At 38.8% G+C, this 18,409-nt stretch overlaps 5 protein-coding genes across 6 annotated transcripts; 1 reads left to right on the forward strand and 4 right to left on the reverse strand.

Annotated features, from left to right (window-relative positions):
* Window positions 1–26: 26 nt before the first annotated feature.
* LOC135348676 (beclin 1-associated autophagy-related key regulator-like) lies at window positions 27–4,666 on the forward strand. 2 transcript variants are annotated; one of them, XM_064546959.1, is made up of 11 exons: window positions 27–233; window positions 290–355; window positions 457–581; window positions 645–802; window positions 960–1,050; window positions 1,372–1,521; window positions 1,705–1,749; window positions 1,857–2,022; window positions 2,440–2,530; window positions 2,838–2,917; window positions 4,039–4,666. In XM_064546959.1, exons 1-11 carry the CDS (start codon window positions 136–138, stop codon window positions 4,583–4,585), a joined length of 1,617 nt encoding a protein of 538 aa, XP_064403029.1. In that variant the 5' UTR covers window positions 27–135; the 3' UTR covers window positions 4,586–4,666. The 2 variants fall into 2 exon arrangements, with proteins under 2 accessions (XP_064403029.1, XP_064403030.1); XM_064546960.1 differs by having other exon boundaries at window positions 1,860–2,022.
* Window positions 4,667–5,832: 1,166 nt separating this feature from the next.
* Window positions 5,833–7,821, reverse strand: LOC135349413 (tyrosine-protein kinase Fyn-like). Its single transcript, XM_064547941.1, has one exon. It carries the CDS (start codon window positions 7,792–7,794, stop codon window positions 6,007–6,009), a length of 1,788 nt encoding a protein of 595 aa, XP_064404011.1. The 5' UTR covers window positions 7,795–7,821; the 3' UTR covers window positions 5,833–6,006.
* Window positions 7,822–8,317: 496 nt separating this feature from the next.
* On the reverse strand, window positions 8,318–10,403 carry LOC135349412 (fibroblast growth factor receptor-like). Its single transcript, XM_064547940.1, has one exon. It carries the CDS (start codon window positions 10,259–10,261, stop codon window positions 8,471–8,473), a length of 1,791 nt encoding a protein of 596 aa, XP_064404010.1. The 5' UTR covers window positions 10,262–10,403; the 3' UTR covers window positions 8,318–8,470.
* Window positions 10,404–13,936: 3,533 nt separating this feature from the next.
* Window positions 13,937–15,820, reverse strand: LOC135349411 (TNF receptor-associated factor 3-like). Its single transcript, XM_064547939.1, has one exon. The coding sequence runs from the start codon at window positions 15,797–15,799 to the stop codon at window positions 13,958–13,960; it is 1,842 nt and encodes a 613-aa protein (XP_064404009.1). The 5' UTR covers window positions 15,800–15,820; the 3' UTR covers window positions 13,937–13,957.
* Window positions 15,821–16,267: 447 nt separating this feature from the next.
* On the reverse strand, window positions 16,268–18,321 carry LOC135348366 (activated CDC42 kinase 1-like). Its single transcript, XM_064546549.1, has one exon. It carries the CDS (start codon window positions 18,225–18,227, stop codon window positions 16,470–16,472), a length of 1,758 nt encoding a protein of 585 aa, XP_064402619.1. The 5' UTR covers window positions 18,228–18,321; the 3' UTR covers window positions 16,268–16,469.
* Window positions 18,322–18,409: the final 88 nt, after the last annotated feature.

Raw genomic sequence — 18,409 nt, forward strand, 5'->3', positions numbered from 1 at the left:
AGTAGGCCTAGGATCAATGAATCAACGCCCATCTGCAGACAAAATTAAGGGAAATTCCCTAAAGCATTCTCAGAAAAGTTGCTTAAATTTTATGTTTATGTTTGTTATTGTCTTTGGCCAGAGTTTCTGAGTTTGATGGAGGGTCCGTGTTCACCAGAACCAATAGAGGACTGTCTGGAGCACCAGCTGTGTGAGAGTTGTAGGGAGAAAGAGCTGGAGGAGAAGATACACAAGTGAGTGGTTCAGTGTTGCTTTATGTGCCACTAGCTGATGGTGTTCCTAACTCCAGAATCGTGGCAGAGAAGCAGGTTGAGATGGATCGATTGAATGCAGATATAACTGTCAAGAAAGAAAAGTAACAGAGTGTATATCAATGTATTTTCTTTTGTCAGTATTTCTTCCCTTTAATAATCAGCATTCACACCCCCCTACACACACACACACACACGTGCGCAGACTAAAAGAACTGATGAAGTGTCAGCAATCTTTGGCTAAGATGTGGGGGGAAGTTCTAATGGCGAGACTAAGGGTCAAGCTGATGAGACAAGCCTATGAAACAGAAAAGACCTCTCAACAACACGGTAATGTCATTTCATAAAGTTTGTGTACTGTGGTAACTCACTCTAATCTACTCCATTTTACAGAGTTAGAAGAACTCAAGGTTTTGAAGAAATCCAACTCTCGTCGTGATGACCGTTTGGCTCGCGTACGAACCAAGAACCTCCGCAGCAAGGAGGTCACAGCTGAACGACAGTACGCTGATACACGCAATTTGGCCGTCTCACAAATGGTGGAGCTAAAGGTATGTAGTATAGTAATAATTATTACTGTAGTTGAGTTTTTGTAATTGTGACAGCAGTTTATTTATAACTATGCTGCTTTCTTTATATCAGTGCAATCAAACGTCTAGACTGACTTACGTTTCTAACTGCTCACTTCACACTAATTAATGTTTTTAGGTGCTGCGTAGACGGCTGGTGACGGATGTTTTCAGGGGGGTGTTCCCGATAGAGGTGGAGCCATTGAGTGAAGCCGACGCCGGTGACGATGGTGAGTGGGTATGGCAACTAGCTTGTGCGGAATTTCAACATTTATTTCTTCTGATGCTCTCAATAACCAACCTGAGAGTACTAGTATTTATGGAGTGTACCGCTCCAGACCTATCTCAAACTATGAGGATTAAATAGCCTTCTTAATCTCAACAGTTAGGAAGTACACACAATCTGTTTCATTTTATACTATAGTTTGTGCAGTCTTCTGACAAACAAACTGTGCTCCTTGTGAGTCAGTTAGTTCTGTGACAGCACTCTTAGAGGGAGAGGGTGGACCTATTCTTTGCATTCTGCATGAAACTCTCTTTCTTTCCTGCAGATTATGAGGCCTCTGTGACCATAGACTCTGTGTTGGAGGTGGACGACGGCTGGATGCTCAGTGGAGTGCATCAACACACCCTCCCCAACATACGCATTGTCACCGCCTCCATGCCTGCCGCCGGTAACTACTCCTCATTCCTCAAGGCTGGTGAGTTACATGTAAATAGTTGATTAATGATTAGAACCACTGTATCGATACAATATGCAATGCTGAATATAGCATTAAATTTTTATGATTTCTCCCCCTCAACACTAAACCTGAATGCTTGGAATGTATACATGTCTGTGAGACTATTTTTTTAATGCTCTATTGGGATATCCCCCCATGCAGTGTCTGAGAAAAGGAAAGCTCGACAAGAGACCATGCAACAAGGAGGTGAGTCTTAAAGCATCACATTGTCACACTTGATGCCCATATTTAGCTGTACAGTGTACATTGCCATAATTACAGTCTATATAGCCATTCTCTCGTTTCTCCTTCAGCAGTGCCTGCGGTAACCCCAGATGGTGACAAGTCAGTTCATCCCCTCAAGAATTCATACCAGTCTACTCCAGCAGGATTGGTGTTCACTGCCTTGCTCACAGAGATACTGGCCACCACCCTTGACCAACCCCTCCCATACCCTCTCTCACGGAGGACAGCCATCGGGTGAGTTTGATCCCACACTAGCTGGGTATAGTTATGCTCACTTCTTGTGAGGGATGTGCCCACACTGGTCGGTGGTTGTTTGTACTAACCACCTCTAGACAAAATATAACCACCTCTTATGCCTAGTTTACTACATATAAAGGAGACAATTAAATGTGTGTTGAGTTGAGGATTGAAATAGCCACCACTTCGATTATTCTGGTCACATCACTGTGTGTGTGGCATAGGCTTTTACTGTCATCTGCATAGAGTAAATGCATAGCTTTGTCTGCTCAAATGTGGCCTAGGCTAATAATTATATTTACGTTTGTCTCCACAGAGATATTTCTTGGCCTAAGGCAATCGATCAGTCCTAGTAGTAGTGTTGCCTGTGTTTGTATTTGGCTGTCTATAATATATAACCCCCCGACCATGCAGTGAGTATGGCACCCCGAGCAGACGTAAGAGAGACTTCCTCAACTCTGTTGCTAAGCTGGATGACAACATTCTCTTTCTCTGTTTTGCACAGGTACTCCTACCACACATATTGCTATACTACTAGTATATTGAGAGTATTAATTTTGTCCATGTCCTTAGGCCTTATACATGTACATACAAGTACAGGTATAGGTGTATCAAATAAGTACTGTGTAGATTTTAGTGCGTTGCCCAAAACTCAAACTTTATGTATAATTTTATGTTCATCAATCAACATAAGTATAGGGAACACCTAAATGTACTGTACCTATGTATAAGTATAATATTGTTGCTATAATTATGCTACTAAGTGCACACATGCACTCACATTAAGCACCAACCATTCACCCTCTTTCTAGAATGTGCCGTTGAGTGCCCTGACTCCAGGCCACACCCTCCAAAATCTGCTGGCCCTCGTCACTCACACACAGTTAGGCAGGTGAGCAACCGAAGCTAATGAACCTACATGTAGTTGACCATTGGTCTATGCATGCATTTAATTTTTAGGGCTTCTGTTTTTTAACAGTATGTATTCTACCAGGTATGCACTCCTGATACTATTAATTATGCCTCGGCTGCGCATGCGAAGCGAGGTATACAGCAGTGTATTTGTGTGTGTCTGGACTGTTTGTTACAGCTGCTCAAAGTGCAAGTAAGAGTTTCTATAGGCTTCTAGTCACGTTTTCTTCAATTTTAATTTGTGGATTTGCAAAAATTATGTTTTCAAGTTATGCCTATACTTGGAATGCCATTGCAGCCTTTTCAGAAGAGTGCGTAGCAAAAATTGTCCATGGAGAGTATTGCTACTCTACTTAGTAGTTAGCTCTGCACTAGAACGCTAGCTATTGATATACCTGCAAGAGTGAGAAGAGAGCTGCATGGCTCTACTGATGCAGCAGCCATTACTTTTGGCATCCTTTTTAGCGACAATCATTTCCTACTCTTCGATTTTTCTGTGATTATGCCTGCATGCAGCAAAATTAATGCAAAATGTTTATCATGATTATGTATTAGCAATAGCTGTTAGCTTTGACACATCCACTGAGGCATGCATCAGTACCCGCGGTGCTTTTATTTTTTCAGCAGTTTATGTTAAGTTACAAGTGCAGTGTAAGGTGTCACATGATACATGTACTCTTACTAACTAAGAATTATAGTAGATTCTTGATATACCGGTAGTTTCGCCCTGAAATGCAACCACTCGCTATTTCGTATAGTGGCCAGTTCAGACTGCCCCAAACGAGGTTTTTAATGTAATCCTATACGTTTATTATGGGCGGATATGACGTTTTGGCGTTTTGGGTGTGGCTTGGCAGATAAAATTGTATTACACTTAAATAGAAAGAATAATGATTCATTATCCTCAAGACAGAACGGCAAATTAGTGATTATATTCGAGGTAGGGATCGCTTTTTAGCCACGGCTATTCTCTGAAATGCAGCCACCTCGCTATTTTGGCCAAACTGCACTGCCCCAGGGTGACCGGATTAACGAGAATTACTGTATGTGCTTGTACTATACTACTCATTAATTATTTGTTAAAATTCCTCTACTCTACAGGTCTGGTGCCTTTGAGTGTTTCCCTGAGATGATGCGATACAGAGGTCGTCATGGGTCACCTGTCCTCCCTACACTGTCACATGACCTGGAAGATAGCGAACCACCTGCCGTTGTGTACACATCCGACCAATCAAAACAACCGGACATTGAACTAGCCGAGAGCAGCAGTGATCCCGAGGATAATTTCTACTCAAAGGATCGTGAAGAATTTGATGAAATGTACGATTGGGAATATTTGGAACCAAATATCAAAGAGCTGAGACTGTTTGAAGAGGAACAGATTCGAGCCCAATTGACAGAGAGGACCCAAGCAACTGGATCACAGAAGATGACCGGTGAGATTGAGGCTCGCAGGGACAGACTGAGAAGACTGGACTATGACAGTACCTACCTAGACTACACTGCTGCCATGGCTAGTACAAGGAGCTCTACGGTTTCGACAGAGAGTACCAAGACAAGTGACATTTCTGAGAGCAGTGGTGGTTTCTTTGGTACTCTGAGCAGCTTGTGGTCGTCCGCCTGGGGCAGTCATCCTTCCAGTACCTAAACTGTCAGGCGGTGTTGTTGTTTATCAATTAATTGCTGTGAAAATGCCTCTGTTACATGAATATGAATATCATAAAGGTGATTTTGTATACCGTATAGCAGTAATGGGGTCAAAATATTCGTGGTTGAGTCGTGCAGTTAGTGTATGGGATATATATTAATTTCGTGGTTGCTGCATGCACTGCAGGCCAGGGTGGTCAATGAGCGCTTCAATCGTGGGTAATATTTCCCTCCCTAAAATCATCTTCTACCGTATTACTAGAATGTTTTATGAGGGTTGATCAATTCGCAACAATAAAATCGCAAAACCTAAAATACACACGATCCTTGCCAGAAAGCAATAGGTCACAAAAGGTCAATTTTTCAGCTCATTCACAAAGGTTTTTCACTCACCAAATTAATATTCTAGTAATACAATATACGAAAACCACTCCCCTTCTCTCGGGAGAAAGGAGCCCAGACCGAAGGGAGTGGTTTCCCATAGATACTATAAATTTATAGTATCTATGGGTTTCCAGTCTAATAATTATACGATATGTTTACTTGTTTTGCTAAAACAATTGAATTTCATGAAGTATGGCTTACCATTAGTTTGGAGACAATTTGTATTTATTAACGTCACAGCACAATGTCTCCCAATAGTTATAATCATAACTGCTATCTCTGAATTTACTTTTATGTACCTATCCTTGCATTCTAGCTTTTTTGTTGACGGTCCTGCTTCTGTTTCACAAAACAGGAAGACAGTTGCCTAGAACACTGGTTTAACAGGTCAAGCTGTAAAAATGGCAGGCTGTATGCAAGGCTAGAGATCATAATTATGACAGCACTGGAACACAGGTAGCCAAAATTGCATATTTTAATGCTGGTGCACTCGGCACACAGATTAAAATACTTAATCTTCGCTAGGTGTGTTCTAAATAATGTGTTTTAATACATAAATCCATGCTCCCCAAAAGATTTGGTCCGCCCAGATTTTGCCCTTTATATTATAAGGGGTGCTGTTTTTGGAGCTAGCTTTGATGGCCGTATAATATGATTCCCAGTTACCAAACTGAACAATGGATATTTCTATAATTTGGCGTGCTTAGGTATTGATACTTGCATACACTGGCACACCCCCCCCCCCAAATGATATGTTTTGAAAGGTAGTTTTGAATTGATGACCAATTCTATCGCAAATTTATAGACCGATCTGCACTAATTTGCTCATATAGGAGTTGCATGCCCTCTCTTCTTTTATACGCCCTTGTACACCCTTGACATAAGTATCACTTACTGTTCATATCAGTAGTATACTAGCCTCGATTCCAGGCCGAGTTGTTTCTAGCTAGGGCGACAACTTCGTTCTATTAAAAAAAAATCAGCCTGGGACCGAGGCTAATAGTATACATGAGCAAAAACTACAATAGTTACTCTATACTAGTGCGTGTTTGTGTATTTGTGTGAGTCTTTGACATGATCGAGTAAGTCAGCCACTGCTTCAAATGCTAGCCTAGTTAGGGGTTCTTGTTTCCAGCAACCCAGCATGATGTCATAGAATGTCTCTGGGCAATTTTCAGGTCGAGGCATTAGGAGTCCTGTTTTTATTCTCTGTATGGCTGAATCGTTTGTACTGTCTGAAAATGGCTCTTTGCCTGTTATAACTTCCCAAATTAACATTCCATACGACCATACATCTGATTTCAAGGATTGGTACTGTTCAATGAACGTTTCTGGAGCACACCATTTTATTGGGGCCCTAAAACCTTGAGTACTGACAGTTTGCTCATAATCATCAAGCTTTACCGCTGAACCGAAATCGCTCAGTTTGCATGTGACATTTTCACCTACGAGTACATTAGTAGCTTGTATTTTTCTGTGCATACATAGTTTTTGCTGGAGATAGTCAAGCCCAAGTGCTACTTGCTTGCATATCAATACATGCTGGTGCAGTAAGAGAGGGTTTGTTCTCACGTAGTTTTGCAGATTTCCATTTGGTACCAGCTCCAAAATCATGCACACTGTTTCTTCTGTTACAAATAAATCGTACAGTTGAACAATATTTTCATGCTTAAGGTTCTTCAGAATATCTGCCTCTACCAAAATGTGTTTAGTAGAACCAGTTGACAAGTGTTCCTTTTTGATTACAACTTCCTTGTCGTTATATGTGCCTTTCCAAATTTCTCTTGTGCTTTTGCTATAAAGTATTGAAGTCAGTAATAGATTTGTATCTTGTTGAACAGGCACATCATCCAATTTTTTAGAGTTACTTTCCAGATTCTTTGATCTAGCCATGAAATTGTTTGTTATCTTCTCTAGTCGTTGTTCAATGAGTTTCTTGTAATCCTTAAAATGTTTTTCTGATTGATCCTTCAACTCTTGTATTATTCTATCTTTATTCTTGAGCTGATGTGTGTGCAACTCCCTTAATCTTTTAAAATTTATTTCTTGTTTTTTCACCAATTGTACAATTTCTTCATCTTTTTTCTCAATTTCTTCTGCAAACAATCTCGTTACAAGCGATAAGTGGGTCTGTGCATCTTCTTTTAAATGTTCAAGTAAGTTTCCTCGCTCTACTTGATTTGTACAGCCAGCACATTGGAAATCACACTCAACTACTACTTTTGGACATTCTGCAAAGTGTTGTTGCAAGTACATTTTTTTGATGTCACGCTCTCCACAGCTGTTGGGGCAATCAACGGGCAGCTGGGAACACTCGGATTTATGTTGTCCAGTGATCACCTCCTTTTTATCTTTCTCGTTGCAGTGAGGGCAGGTGACTAGTCGATATGGGCATAGAAGCTCCAAATGTTCTTCCACCTCATTTTTCTCCAGTTTTTCTCCGCATCCATTTACGCAGACGGTTCTAAGGTATTCACAATCTCCATTGGATGAGTCAAGATGAGCTCCTCGTGCTCTTAGCTCTCCCGTCCAAAGACAGCCTCGATTAGTAAACGGGCATTTCACATCAAGTTCGAGAATTTTCCCCCATTTTTGTTTGTCAAGTATAGCAGTGATATTATCCTGTTCACATTTAGGGCACTCATACTCATTTCCATAAGATTTTTCTACGCAAGGTGCACAGAAATGATTTCCACAGCACTCGGTTAACATTGGCATTCTCATAACTTCCTTGCAGTATCCACAGATATACTCATTCTGTGGAGGATCTATGAAGTCCCATTTGTGGCGTAAGACGTCCCTGTTGTGCAGGTTTTTTACATCCATCTTCAACAATCTATATAATTATGCTGCCTGTCTCTAATAATTATTATATTAAGTCGATGTTGATATAGGTGTATATGCATGGTCTGTTTGGTTTTACAGTTTATGTTTGTGTTTCTATATAGTGATTGCAAACTGTTAACTACAACATTTATTATGTTTCAATGTTGGTGTTTCCATAGTGATCGCAAACTGTCAACACCCTAACACAAGTTATATCCTGCATGCAGCTATTTTAATAGAGTTCAATGTTTGTGTTTCCACATGCAGTGATTGCAAGCTGTCACGATTACTGTATAGGTGGCAAACTTTTAACTATAGGCCTTGGCGGATTTCACAGCACCGCCACGATTTTAGGTGCCTTTTGCTTTTGAGCATAGTCTGACTTTTATCAAATGAGAGCAAAAAAACACTGACACAGCCACATGAATCAAGGCTATAGGCTACATATAGTGCTGAAATTTGGTTCTACTGGCTTTGTGCAATTATGGCTTCCAGAATTCCTTTAATTTGAGTGACTTTGTGACTCACTGCTGAATAACATAAACTTAGATCAACTTAGATACATTTGTGTATAATTTTCAGAATATTATTAATGAAAAAGCAATTATAAATAGATGGATAAAAAAGGTGAATAGATGTAACTAAAAGTTGAGCAAAATCTTCCAAGGCTATAGATCTACGCTTGTACCTGTTGTTCAGTCAGTTTTTGCATAGAGCTTTGTATGATATCAGAGAGTGCACTGAATGAAGGTCTAGAAGTGGGATCTCTGCTCATGCATTGAAGAATAACTTGGTGTATGTGTTCAGGACATTCCGGAGGACGGTCAATTGCTTGTCCTCTCGTGATGAATGTTTCTGCTTTTGAATTCGACATTTTCACAACTTTTTTTGTGATGATTTCGTATTGCACAATTCCAAACGACCATACATCTGATTTGGTGGTACATTTACTCTCGATAAGAACTTCAGGTGCAGACCATTTGACAGGTGATCTCTCTCCTTGTGGGACTCTATATTCCGATTCACCTTGCTTCAATATTTTTGTTAATGAGAAGCTTCCTATTTTGAACTGTAGTGTGTTTGAAACTAAAACAGCACGAGATGTGATCCCCCTGTGTATGCAATTCAATCTCTCAAGATAAGACATTCCAGTGGCCACTTGTAGAATAATGTCAACCTGTCGTTTTTGAGTTAAAGCTTTGCCATTGCTTTTGAGGTAGTTAGCGAGATTTCCATGCATCATGTACTCAGTGACGATCAGATAAGGTTCTTTCTTTGTGCATACTCCACATAATTGGATAATATTTATGTGATCAAAATCTCTTAGCAAAGAAGCTTCCCCAAGAAATTTGGATGAAGTCATTGATCCTACTTTGTGCATTTTAATAGCAATTTGATATTTTCCGTACTGTTGTCCTTTCCATATCTCATTGAATTGACCTGACACTAGTTTTGAATCGAGTTGAACGGTGTCGGGATCAAGCTCCCAAAACAGACCAGGAAATTTTGCAAATGTTTTTTTTACTGTATCTTCTCTGTATTGAAAAAATATGTTTAGCATGTCTTCTGTTTTGTTAATTGTGTCGCTAATCTCTTCTTTATAAAAGTCAATGCTTTTGATTTGTTCAGGATTTTTCTTTATCATTTTATTATCTCCTGTATCCTGTGTTGCTTTCAGCTGCTGCATAAATTTTGTGTCACTAATTTTTTCATAGTCCTCGAACTTAAAACGACTCAGCATTCGTTTCTCCTGTATGAATCTCGAAACAAGATGAGCGTGTTTTTGAATACTCTTTTGGCGATGGTCGAGTATTTGCTTTCGTTTCAGAACCACATCACATCCAGCATATTTAAATTCACACCGAGTAATATATTCAGAGCATATGCTCATATGTTCATCAAAATATTCAAATTTGAAGCACTCTCCACAGCCATTGGGGCAAGCAACATTGCGATTGGGGCACATACAGTTATGCCAACCATCGTATTCACCACAGAGCTGGCATTTCTCGGCAATGTTATTGTCCACCCTTTCTTCACCGCACTCAACGTGTGTGTGCACACAATCACCAATCAGGTGATCGTGGCAATTTTTGATATCTCCCGTCCACTGGCACCCCTTCACATGCATTGGGCATATCACTTTGAGGTCAAGAATTTTTTTCCATTTCGGTCTATCAAGAATGCATGCTACAGATGTCTGCTCACATGCAGGACATGTCAAGAGCTTGTTATTTTGAATATTTGGCTCTGCACATACTTTACAAAGGTGTGCTCCACAACATTCTATTAGCATCGGTTCTTTAAGTATCTTCTTACATTGCGAGCAGAAGTTATCTTCTGAAGGGCTTTCCACAAAAAGCAGTTGACATTCATGGATATCAAAGTGTTTGACTGAATCTATATCTGTCATGCTGATATTTATACTACAGTTACTTCGAATTAATGTGCCTTGATCAACTAACATGCTTCAGCTAATATGTGCATCTACTATTTATTGTTAATCAATACTGAAAGTAAAACTGAAGCTATGTATACACTAGATTTTACATGCACTTGAACTCTATTGTAAACATTGACAGATCAGTGTAATACTGCAGTTTTATAACAATTGTCAAAAAACTAAACACGATCTACACATGTGCAGGAATGAGTGCACAACATTATTGGAAAAAGAATCACTGTAAGAAACGTAAACATCCTGCTAATTTACTAATTACATCCTGCTAATTTACTAATAACATCCTGCTAATTTACTAATAACATCCTGCTAATTTACTAATAACATCCTGCTAATTTACTAATTTACATCCACTAGATACCAGTTTTAGCAGATCCTTTAGTTCTCTGCATGTCTATCGCCTACACAAATCTGACCGTTCCTCTAGTCTCGGATTGTTCGCTTCTCTTTCCTTTTTGTGTGCCAGGCTCTTGGTCTTTATTTGGTTTGGGTGGGGAATCTGTCTTCCGACGTTTGTCCATTCTTCGTTTAAGTTTCATGCCAATTCCTTTCTGAGTTCTATCACTTGTTGTAAATGTGACTGCAAAAGAAAAATACAACACAGATCTGCATAACACAAGGAAAACAGCGATTATAGAGAACCTTAACCCCTCCCCCCCCCAACACATGCACTGTTGTGTTGTTGTTGGTAGATTAATTGCTGTGATTTGTGTTATAATAATAATAATAATATCATCTAAGTGATTTGTTGCGTCAGAAACAAAGTATATACTTGCTATAAGAATCTTCATTTGCATGATAATATAATGCATGAAGGAGCTATCCCTAACCCTAACCCTAACCCATTTATAAAGCGTGTATATTTCGAGGGTATAAATGTTTGCGGTTTTTGCTATTAAACATGTACCGCGAACATTTATATATACCCACGAATTTAATATCGCATCAATGCATGCTGCAGAAAGGCTGCATGCTATTATGCGAAAATTAAAATAATCCGCAAAAACCTTTTTAACGGTCATTCCGCGAAAGTTTATATATACCGTCGGAATATACCTGCTATATTAAAATTATATATATACGGTATATAGATAGCACTTGTGTGTATGCGTTGTGGGTGTGTCGTATACTGCATGATGTGTCTTGCAGCCTTTGTTTGTTTGTTTTTTTGCAGTGCTGGACCTTAACTCTAGTTCATGGTGTTTATGATGAATGAATCAAAATGAGTAGATATATAGTGATACTGCATGTTTGACTCATGTTACGTTTTTTTTTTCTTTTTTGGGTCGCATATAATTATGTGTCTGCAAGCATTACAAAGGACTTCAAGTGGATTGACTGTTAGTTTATGCAATGACCACTGTAATTGCATTAACAAAGGAAACACAATGTACAGTGTGTGTTATAGTCATGTTTCAACTTCAGTCAACCAACCTAATCCAATTGCAGCTGCACTGTACCAGTAACCACACAACTAGCATTGTAGACCAATAATATACGACTATATGATATGTGTATTTTGCCTACGCTTCACTTTCCCTTTCTCGTTTCTACATGCAGGATGGCACTTTTATGGACCAGTTCACCATCATCAAACACTATATACCTGGACCCTACAATATGACTTTATAATTCATCGAATCGATCTCTGTTCATCTCTTCGATTTTGCATATTAAAAAAAAAATTATATATACATGTATGATGATGACAATCAGCAAAATAAAAATTATAATGGACAAGTTTATAATTATTGTTGAAGTTTGTTCACTAACTAGTATAAGTGTTAATAAATGTCCTCTCGATATTGTTGGCTAGGGCCCCTCCCTCCACCCCATGGCCCCTCAAAGCCTCCACCATGTCTGACCAGCTCGGAGATCCTTTCTTGAACCATGCCTCCAGCATTGCAACAAAACACTTCTCTGTGTTATTGTAGTTAGTCTCTCTGATACTCTGCATAAAAAGCGAGTATATTATAGAAGATTATAGGATAGATTAGAGCGATTATCTATAATTAATATTTATAATGACTGCATGCTATAGGTTACCCCCCCCCCCCCCCCCCCCGATCAATTCACCTAACACATTCTATAACAAACTAATTTGGATATACTACTTCACACAACCCAAGCATGCATGCAATACTTACAATCAATAGTTCCACTGTCCACATCCAAGTTAATGGCCAGGTGGTACCACTTTGCACGAGCATCCCAAGTAGCATCTTTGACAGTCTTGAGAGTTATGTCACCACCTGTAGCTGTGGCCTCATCTGGACAAAGGGTGGACGTGATTTGGTAACGAAAACAAGTAGCAAAATGTAACAGCCAGAACATGTAAGGAATACTTATACAGTGTACAGTTGTCAAAACAAAGGTATGACGTACATACATATATCTTGTAAATAATTAAGTAAAAATAGGCACATTAATTTAGGAGTATGCAGAGCATGTTTAGGGCGAGCGAGCAATTTTTTATTTGTTGTACAGTGATTAGCCTAATCATTGTACCTATACAATGTCGTAATTTTAAGTAGTCTATATTGTTTATTTATTTATGAAATTAGTATTATTATTATTATTGTTTATCGTGATTGTGAATAACCGAGTAGTCTGATGTAGATACGACTTCGCTGCATGTGCCAGATGTATACCCGTGACAATTATTCTGAGTGCATGGTGTAGGGTTGTTGTGGTCTTTGACTGTGCATGGTGTAACATCAAGTTGACTTAGAGTGAAACATAATTATCTATGAGTGAAAGTTCAGCATGAAAGAGCTGGCTGTACAAACTAAGCAAGGAGATATTATAACTTTTTGCTGGACCCAAATTAGAACAAATTACAAAGGCTATACTGTCAGTGTAAACAATCCTAGTAAGCTACTCTGACCTGTTGTAAGCGTGCCTGTGTGGCCTCAGAAGTTTTTATCTGAGCTGGTCTGACCTGCCAGGCCGTAGTGTCAGTACGTATATATATCAGTAGATCTATATATACAGACAGAATTGTGTGCCAATATTGAATACAGCGGCTATTCGAAGCTATGATTGAGACATTAAAGGAACAGGTAGAAAAGTGGTTTAACAGGTCAAGCTGTACGCAAGGCTATAGAGATCACATAACAGCACTAAATTCTTTAGAACACACCTATAGCCAAAATTGCGTATTTTAATGCTGGTGCACTCGGATGGACTCAAGGTTAACGTGGTGCACTCGAGTTAAAACACTTATAATATTCGCTAGGTGCGTTCTAAATAATATAAATCCATGCTTCCTGAAAGATTTGGTCCGCCCAGATTTTGCCCTCGTTATAGGGGGTGCTGTTTTTGGAGCTAGCTTTGATGGCCTGTAAAATTTGAGCATATAATTACCTAGTTACCAAACTGAACAATGCATTCTGTAGATATTTCTATATATAGGTTTGATTTACTTGCTGGTCACAAAAGCTATACACTGGCACTCCCCCCCCCCCCCCAAATGAGAAGCTAGCTTTGAGTTTTGAATTGATTACCAGTTATCTATAACTGAGCAAATTTAGACGAGTCACACTAATTCATGACTGTGTCCATCCCTTCATTGTCGTAATACTATCCACTTTGCCCCTCCCCCCTCTAAATGCATCCCTACATGTTAAATAAGTATTCACATTTACTGTTTATATACTGTTTATATATAATTATAGCATACATAAGCAAAAACTACAATAGTTACTCTACTAGTGCGTATTTGTGTGGGTCTCTGACATGATCGAGTAAGTCAGCCACTGCTTCAAATGTTGGCCTTGTTAGGGGTTCTTGTTTCCAGCAACCCAGCATGATGTCATAGAATGTCTCTGGGCAATTTTCAGGTCGAGGCATCAGGAATCCTGTTTTTATTCTCTGTATGGCGAAATCGTTTGTACTGTCTGAAAATGGCTCTTTGCCTGTTATGACTTCCCAAATTAACATTCCGTATGACCATACATCTGATTTCAAGGATTGGTGCTGTTTAACAAATGTTTCTGGAGCACACCATTTTATTGGGGCCCTAAAACCTTGAGTACTGACAGTTTGCTCATAATCATCAAGTTTTACTGCTGAACCGAAATCGTTAAGCTTACACGTTACATTTTCACCTACGAGTACATTTGCAGCTCGTATTTTTCTATGGATACATAGTTTTTGCTGGAGATAGTCAAGCCCAAGTGCTACTTGCTTGCATATCAATACATGCTGGTGCAGTAAGAGAGGGTTTGTTTTCACGTAGTTTTGCAGATTTCCATTTGGTACCAGCTCCAAAATCATGCATACTGTTTCTTCCGTTACAAATAAATTGTACAGTTGAACAATATTTTCATGCTTAAGGTTCTTCAGAATATCTGCCTCTACCAAAATGTGTTTAGTAGAACCAGTTGACAAGTGTTCCTTTTTAATTATAACTTCCTTGTCGTTATATGTGCCTTTCCAAATTTCTCTTGTGTTTTTGCTATGAAGTATTGAAGTCAGTAATAGATTTGTACCTTGTTGAACAGGCACATCATCCAATTTTTTAGAGTTACTTTCCAGATCCTTCAATCTAGCCATAAAATTGTTTGTTATCTTCTCTAGTCGTTCTTCAATGAGTTTCTTGTAATCCTTAAAATGTTTTTCTGATTGATCCTTCAACTCCTGTATTGTTCTATCTTTATTCTTGAGCTGATGTGTGTGCAACTCCCTTAATCTTTTTAAATTGAGTTCTTGTTTTTCCACCAATTGTGCAATTTCTTCATCTTTTTTCTCAATTTCTTCGGCAAACAATCTCGTTACAAGCGATAAGTGGGTCTGTGCATCTTCTTTTAAATGTTCAAGTAAGTTTCCTCGCTCTACTTGATTTGTACAGCCAGCACATTGGAAATCACACTCAACTACTACTTTTGGACATTCTACAAAGTGTTGTTGCAAGTAATTTTTTTTAATGTCACGCTCTCCACAGCTGTTGGGGCAATCAACGGGCAGCTGAGGACATTCGGATTTATGTTGTCCAGTGATCACCTCCTTTTTAGCTTTCTCGTTGCAGTGAGGGCAGGTGAATAGTCGATATGGGCATAGAAGCTCCAAATGTTCTTCCACCTCATTTTTCTCTAGTTTTTCTCCGCATCCATTTACGCAGACAGTTCTAAGGTATTCACAATCTCCGTTGGAAGAGTCAAGATGAGCTCCTTGTGCTCCTAGCTCTCCCGTCCAAAGACAGCCTCGATTTGTAAATGGGCATTTCACATCAGGTTCAAGAATTTTCCCCCATTTTTGTTTGTCAAGTATAGCAGTGATATTATTCTGTTCACATTTGGGGCACTCGTACTCATTTCCGTAAGATTTTTCTATGCAAGATGCACAGAAATGATTTCCACAGCACTCGGTTAACATTGGCCTTCTCATAACTTCCTTGCAGTGTCCACAGATATACTCATTTTGTGGAGGATCTATGAAGTCCCATCTGTGTCGTAAGATGTCTCTGTGCAGGTTTTTTATATCCATTTTGAACGGTCTATTACACTGAAGGCAGATCGAACTCTTTATAAGTATTATATACATGCATGCTTGCCTGTCTCTAATATTATTTAAGTCGATATTGATATAGGTGTATGGTCTGTTTGGTTTTACAGTTTATGTTTTTGTGTAATTGTGTTTCCATAGTGATAGAAAACTGTCAACTCGTGACAACATTTATTTATGTTTCAATGTTGGTGTTTCCATAGTGATCACAAACTGTCAACACCCTATATCATGCAGCTATTTATTATTACTAGATAGGGTTTCAATGTTTGTGCTTCCACAGTGATTGCAGGCTGTCACAATTGCTTAATATCACTTTCAACTAACTTAGCGGATTTCACTATAGCACTGTCCGCCACAATTTAGATGCCTTTTGCTTTTGAGCATAGTCCGACTTTTATCAAATAAGAGTTAGAGAGCAAAAAACACTGTCACAGCCACACGAATCAAAGGCTAGGCTACATAGTGTTGAAAGTTAGTTCTACTGGCTTTATGCAATTATGGCTTCCAGAATTCCTTTAATTTGAGTAACTTTGACTCACTGCAGAATAATAATAATTTTGTACATAAATTATATAACATAAACTTAGATACGTTCGTGTATAATTCAGAAAACTAGATAGAAAAAGATGGGTGAATAGATGTAACTAAAAAATGTAAATTTCAGCAAAATCTGCTAGGCCTATTATAGATCTACGCTTGTGCCTGTTCAGTTAGTTCTTGCAAAGAGCTTTGTATGCATGATACCAGAGAGTACACTGAATGAAGGTCTAGAAGTGGGATCTCTGCTCATGCATTGAAGAATAACTTGGTGTATGTGTTCAGGACATTCCAGAGGACGGTCAAGTTCTGGTCCTCTCGTGATGAATGTTTCTGCTTTCGAATTTGACATTTTCACTACTCTTTTTGTGATGATTTCGTATTGCACAATTCCAAACGACCATACATCTGATTTGGTGGTACATTTACTCTCGATAAGAACTTCAGGTGCAGACCATTTGACAGGTGATCTCTCTCCTTGTGGGACTTTATATTCCGTTTCACCTTGCTTCAATATTTTTGCTAATGAGAAGCTTCCTATTTTGAACTGTAGTGTGTTTGAAACTAAAACAGCATGAGATGTGATTCCCCTGTGTATGCAATTCAATCTCTCAAGATAAGACATTCCAGAGGCCACTTGTCGAATAATGTCAACCTGTCGTTTTTGAGTTAAAGCTTTGCCATTGCTTTTGAGGTAGTTAGCGAGATTTCCGTGCATCATGTACTCAGTGACGATCAGATAAGGTTCTTTCTTTGTGCATACTCCACATAATTGGATAATATTTATGTGATCAAAATCTCTTAGCACAGAAGCTTCCCCAAGAAATTTGGATGAAGTCATTGATCCTACTTTGTGCATTTTAATAGCAATTTGATATTTTCCGTACTGTTGTCCTTTCCATATCTCATTGAATTGACCTGACACTAGTTTCGAATCGAGTTGAACGGTGTCGGGATCAAGCTCCCAAAACAGACCAGGTAATTTTGCCAATGTTTTTTTTACCGTATTTTCTCTGTATTGAAAACTTATGTTCAATATTTCTTCAGTTTTGTTAATTATGTCGCTAATCTCTTCTTTATAAAAGTCGATGCTTTTGCTCTGTTTAGCATTTTTCTTTATCATTTTTTTATCTCTCAGCTGCTGCATAAATTTTGTTTCATTAATTTTTTCGCAGTCCTCAAACTTAAAACGACTCAGCATTCGTTTCCCATGTATGAATGTCAAAATAAGATGAGAGTGCTTTTGAATACTCTTTTGGCGATGGTCGAGTATTTGCTTTCGTTTCAGAACCACATCACATCCAGCATATTCAAATTCACACCGTGTAATACACTCAGAGCATATGCTCATATGTTCATCAAAATGTTCAAATTTGAAGCATTCTCCACAGCCATTGGGGCAAGTAAAATTGCGATTGGGGCACTTACGGTTGTGCCTACCATCGTATTCACCACAGAGCTGGCATTTCTCGGCAATGTTATTGTCCACCCTTTCTTCACCGCACTCAACGTGTGTGTGTACACAATCACCAATCAGGTGATCGTGGCAATTTTTGATATCTCCCGTCCACTGGCACCCCTTCACATGCATTGGGCATATCACTTTGAGGTCAAGAATTTTTTTCCATTTCGGTTTATCAAGAATGCATGCTACAGATGTCTGCTCACATGCAGGACATGTCAAGAGCTTGTTATTTTGAATATTTGGCTCTGCACATACTTTACAAAGGTGTGCTCCACAACATTCTGTTAGCATCGGTTCTTTAAGTATCTTCTTACATTGCGAGCAGAAGTTATCTTCTGAAGGGCTTTCCACAAAAAGCAGTTGACATTCATGGATATCAAAGTGTTTGACTGAATCTATATCTGTCATGCTGATATTTATACTACAGTTACTTCGAATTAATGTGCCTTGATCAACTAACATGCTTCAGCTAATATGTGCATCTACTATTTATTGTTAATCAATACTGAAAGTAAAACTGAAGCTATGTATACACTAGATTTTACATGCACTTGAACTCTATTGTAAACATTGACAGATCAGTGTAATACTGCAGTTTTATAACAATTGTCAAAACTAAACACGATCTACACATGTGCAGGAAT

The sequence above is a fragment of the Halichondria panicea genome, chromosome 15, assembly GCF_963675165.1.
Source record: "Halichondria panicea chromosome 15, odHalPani1.1, whole genome shotgun sequence".
NCBI lineage: Eukaryota > Metazoa > Porifera > Demospongiae > Suberitida > Halichondriidae > Halichondria > Halichondria panicea.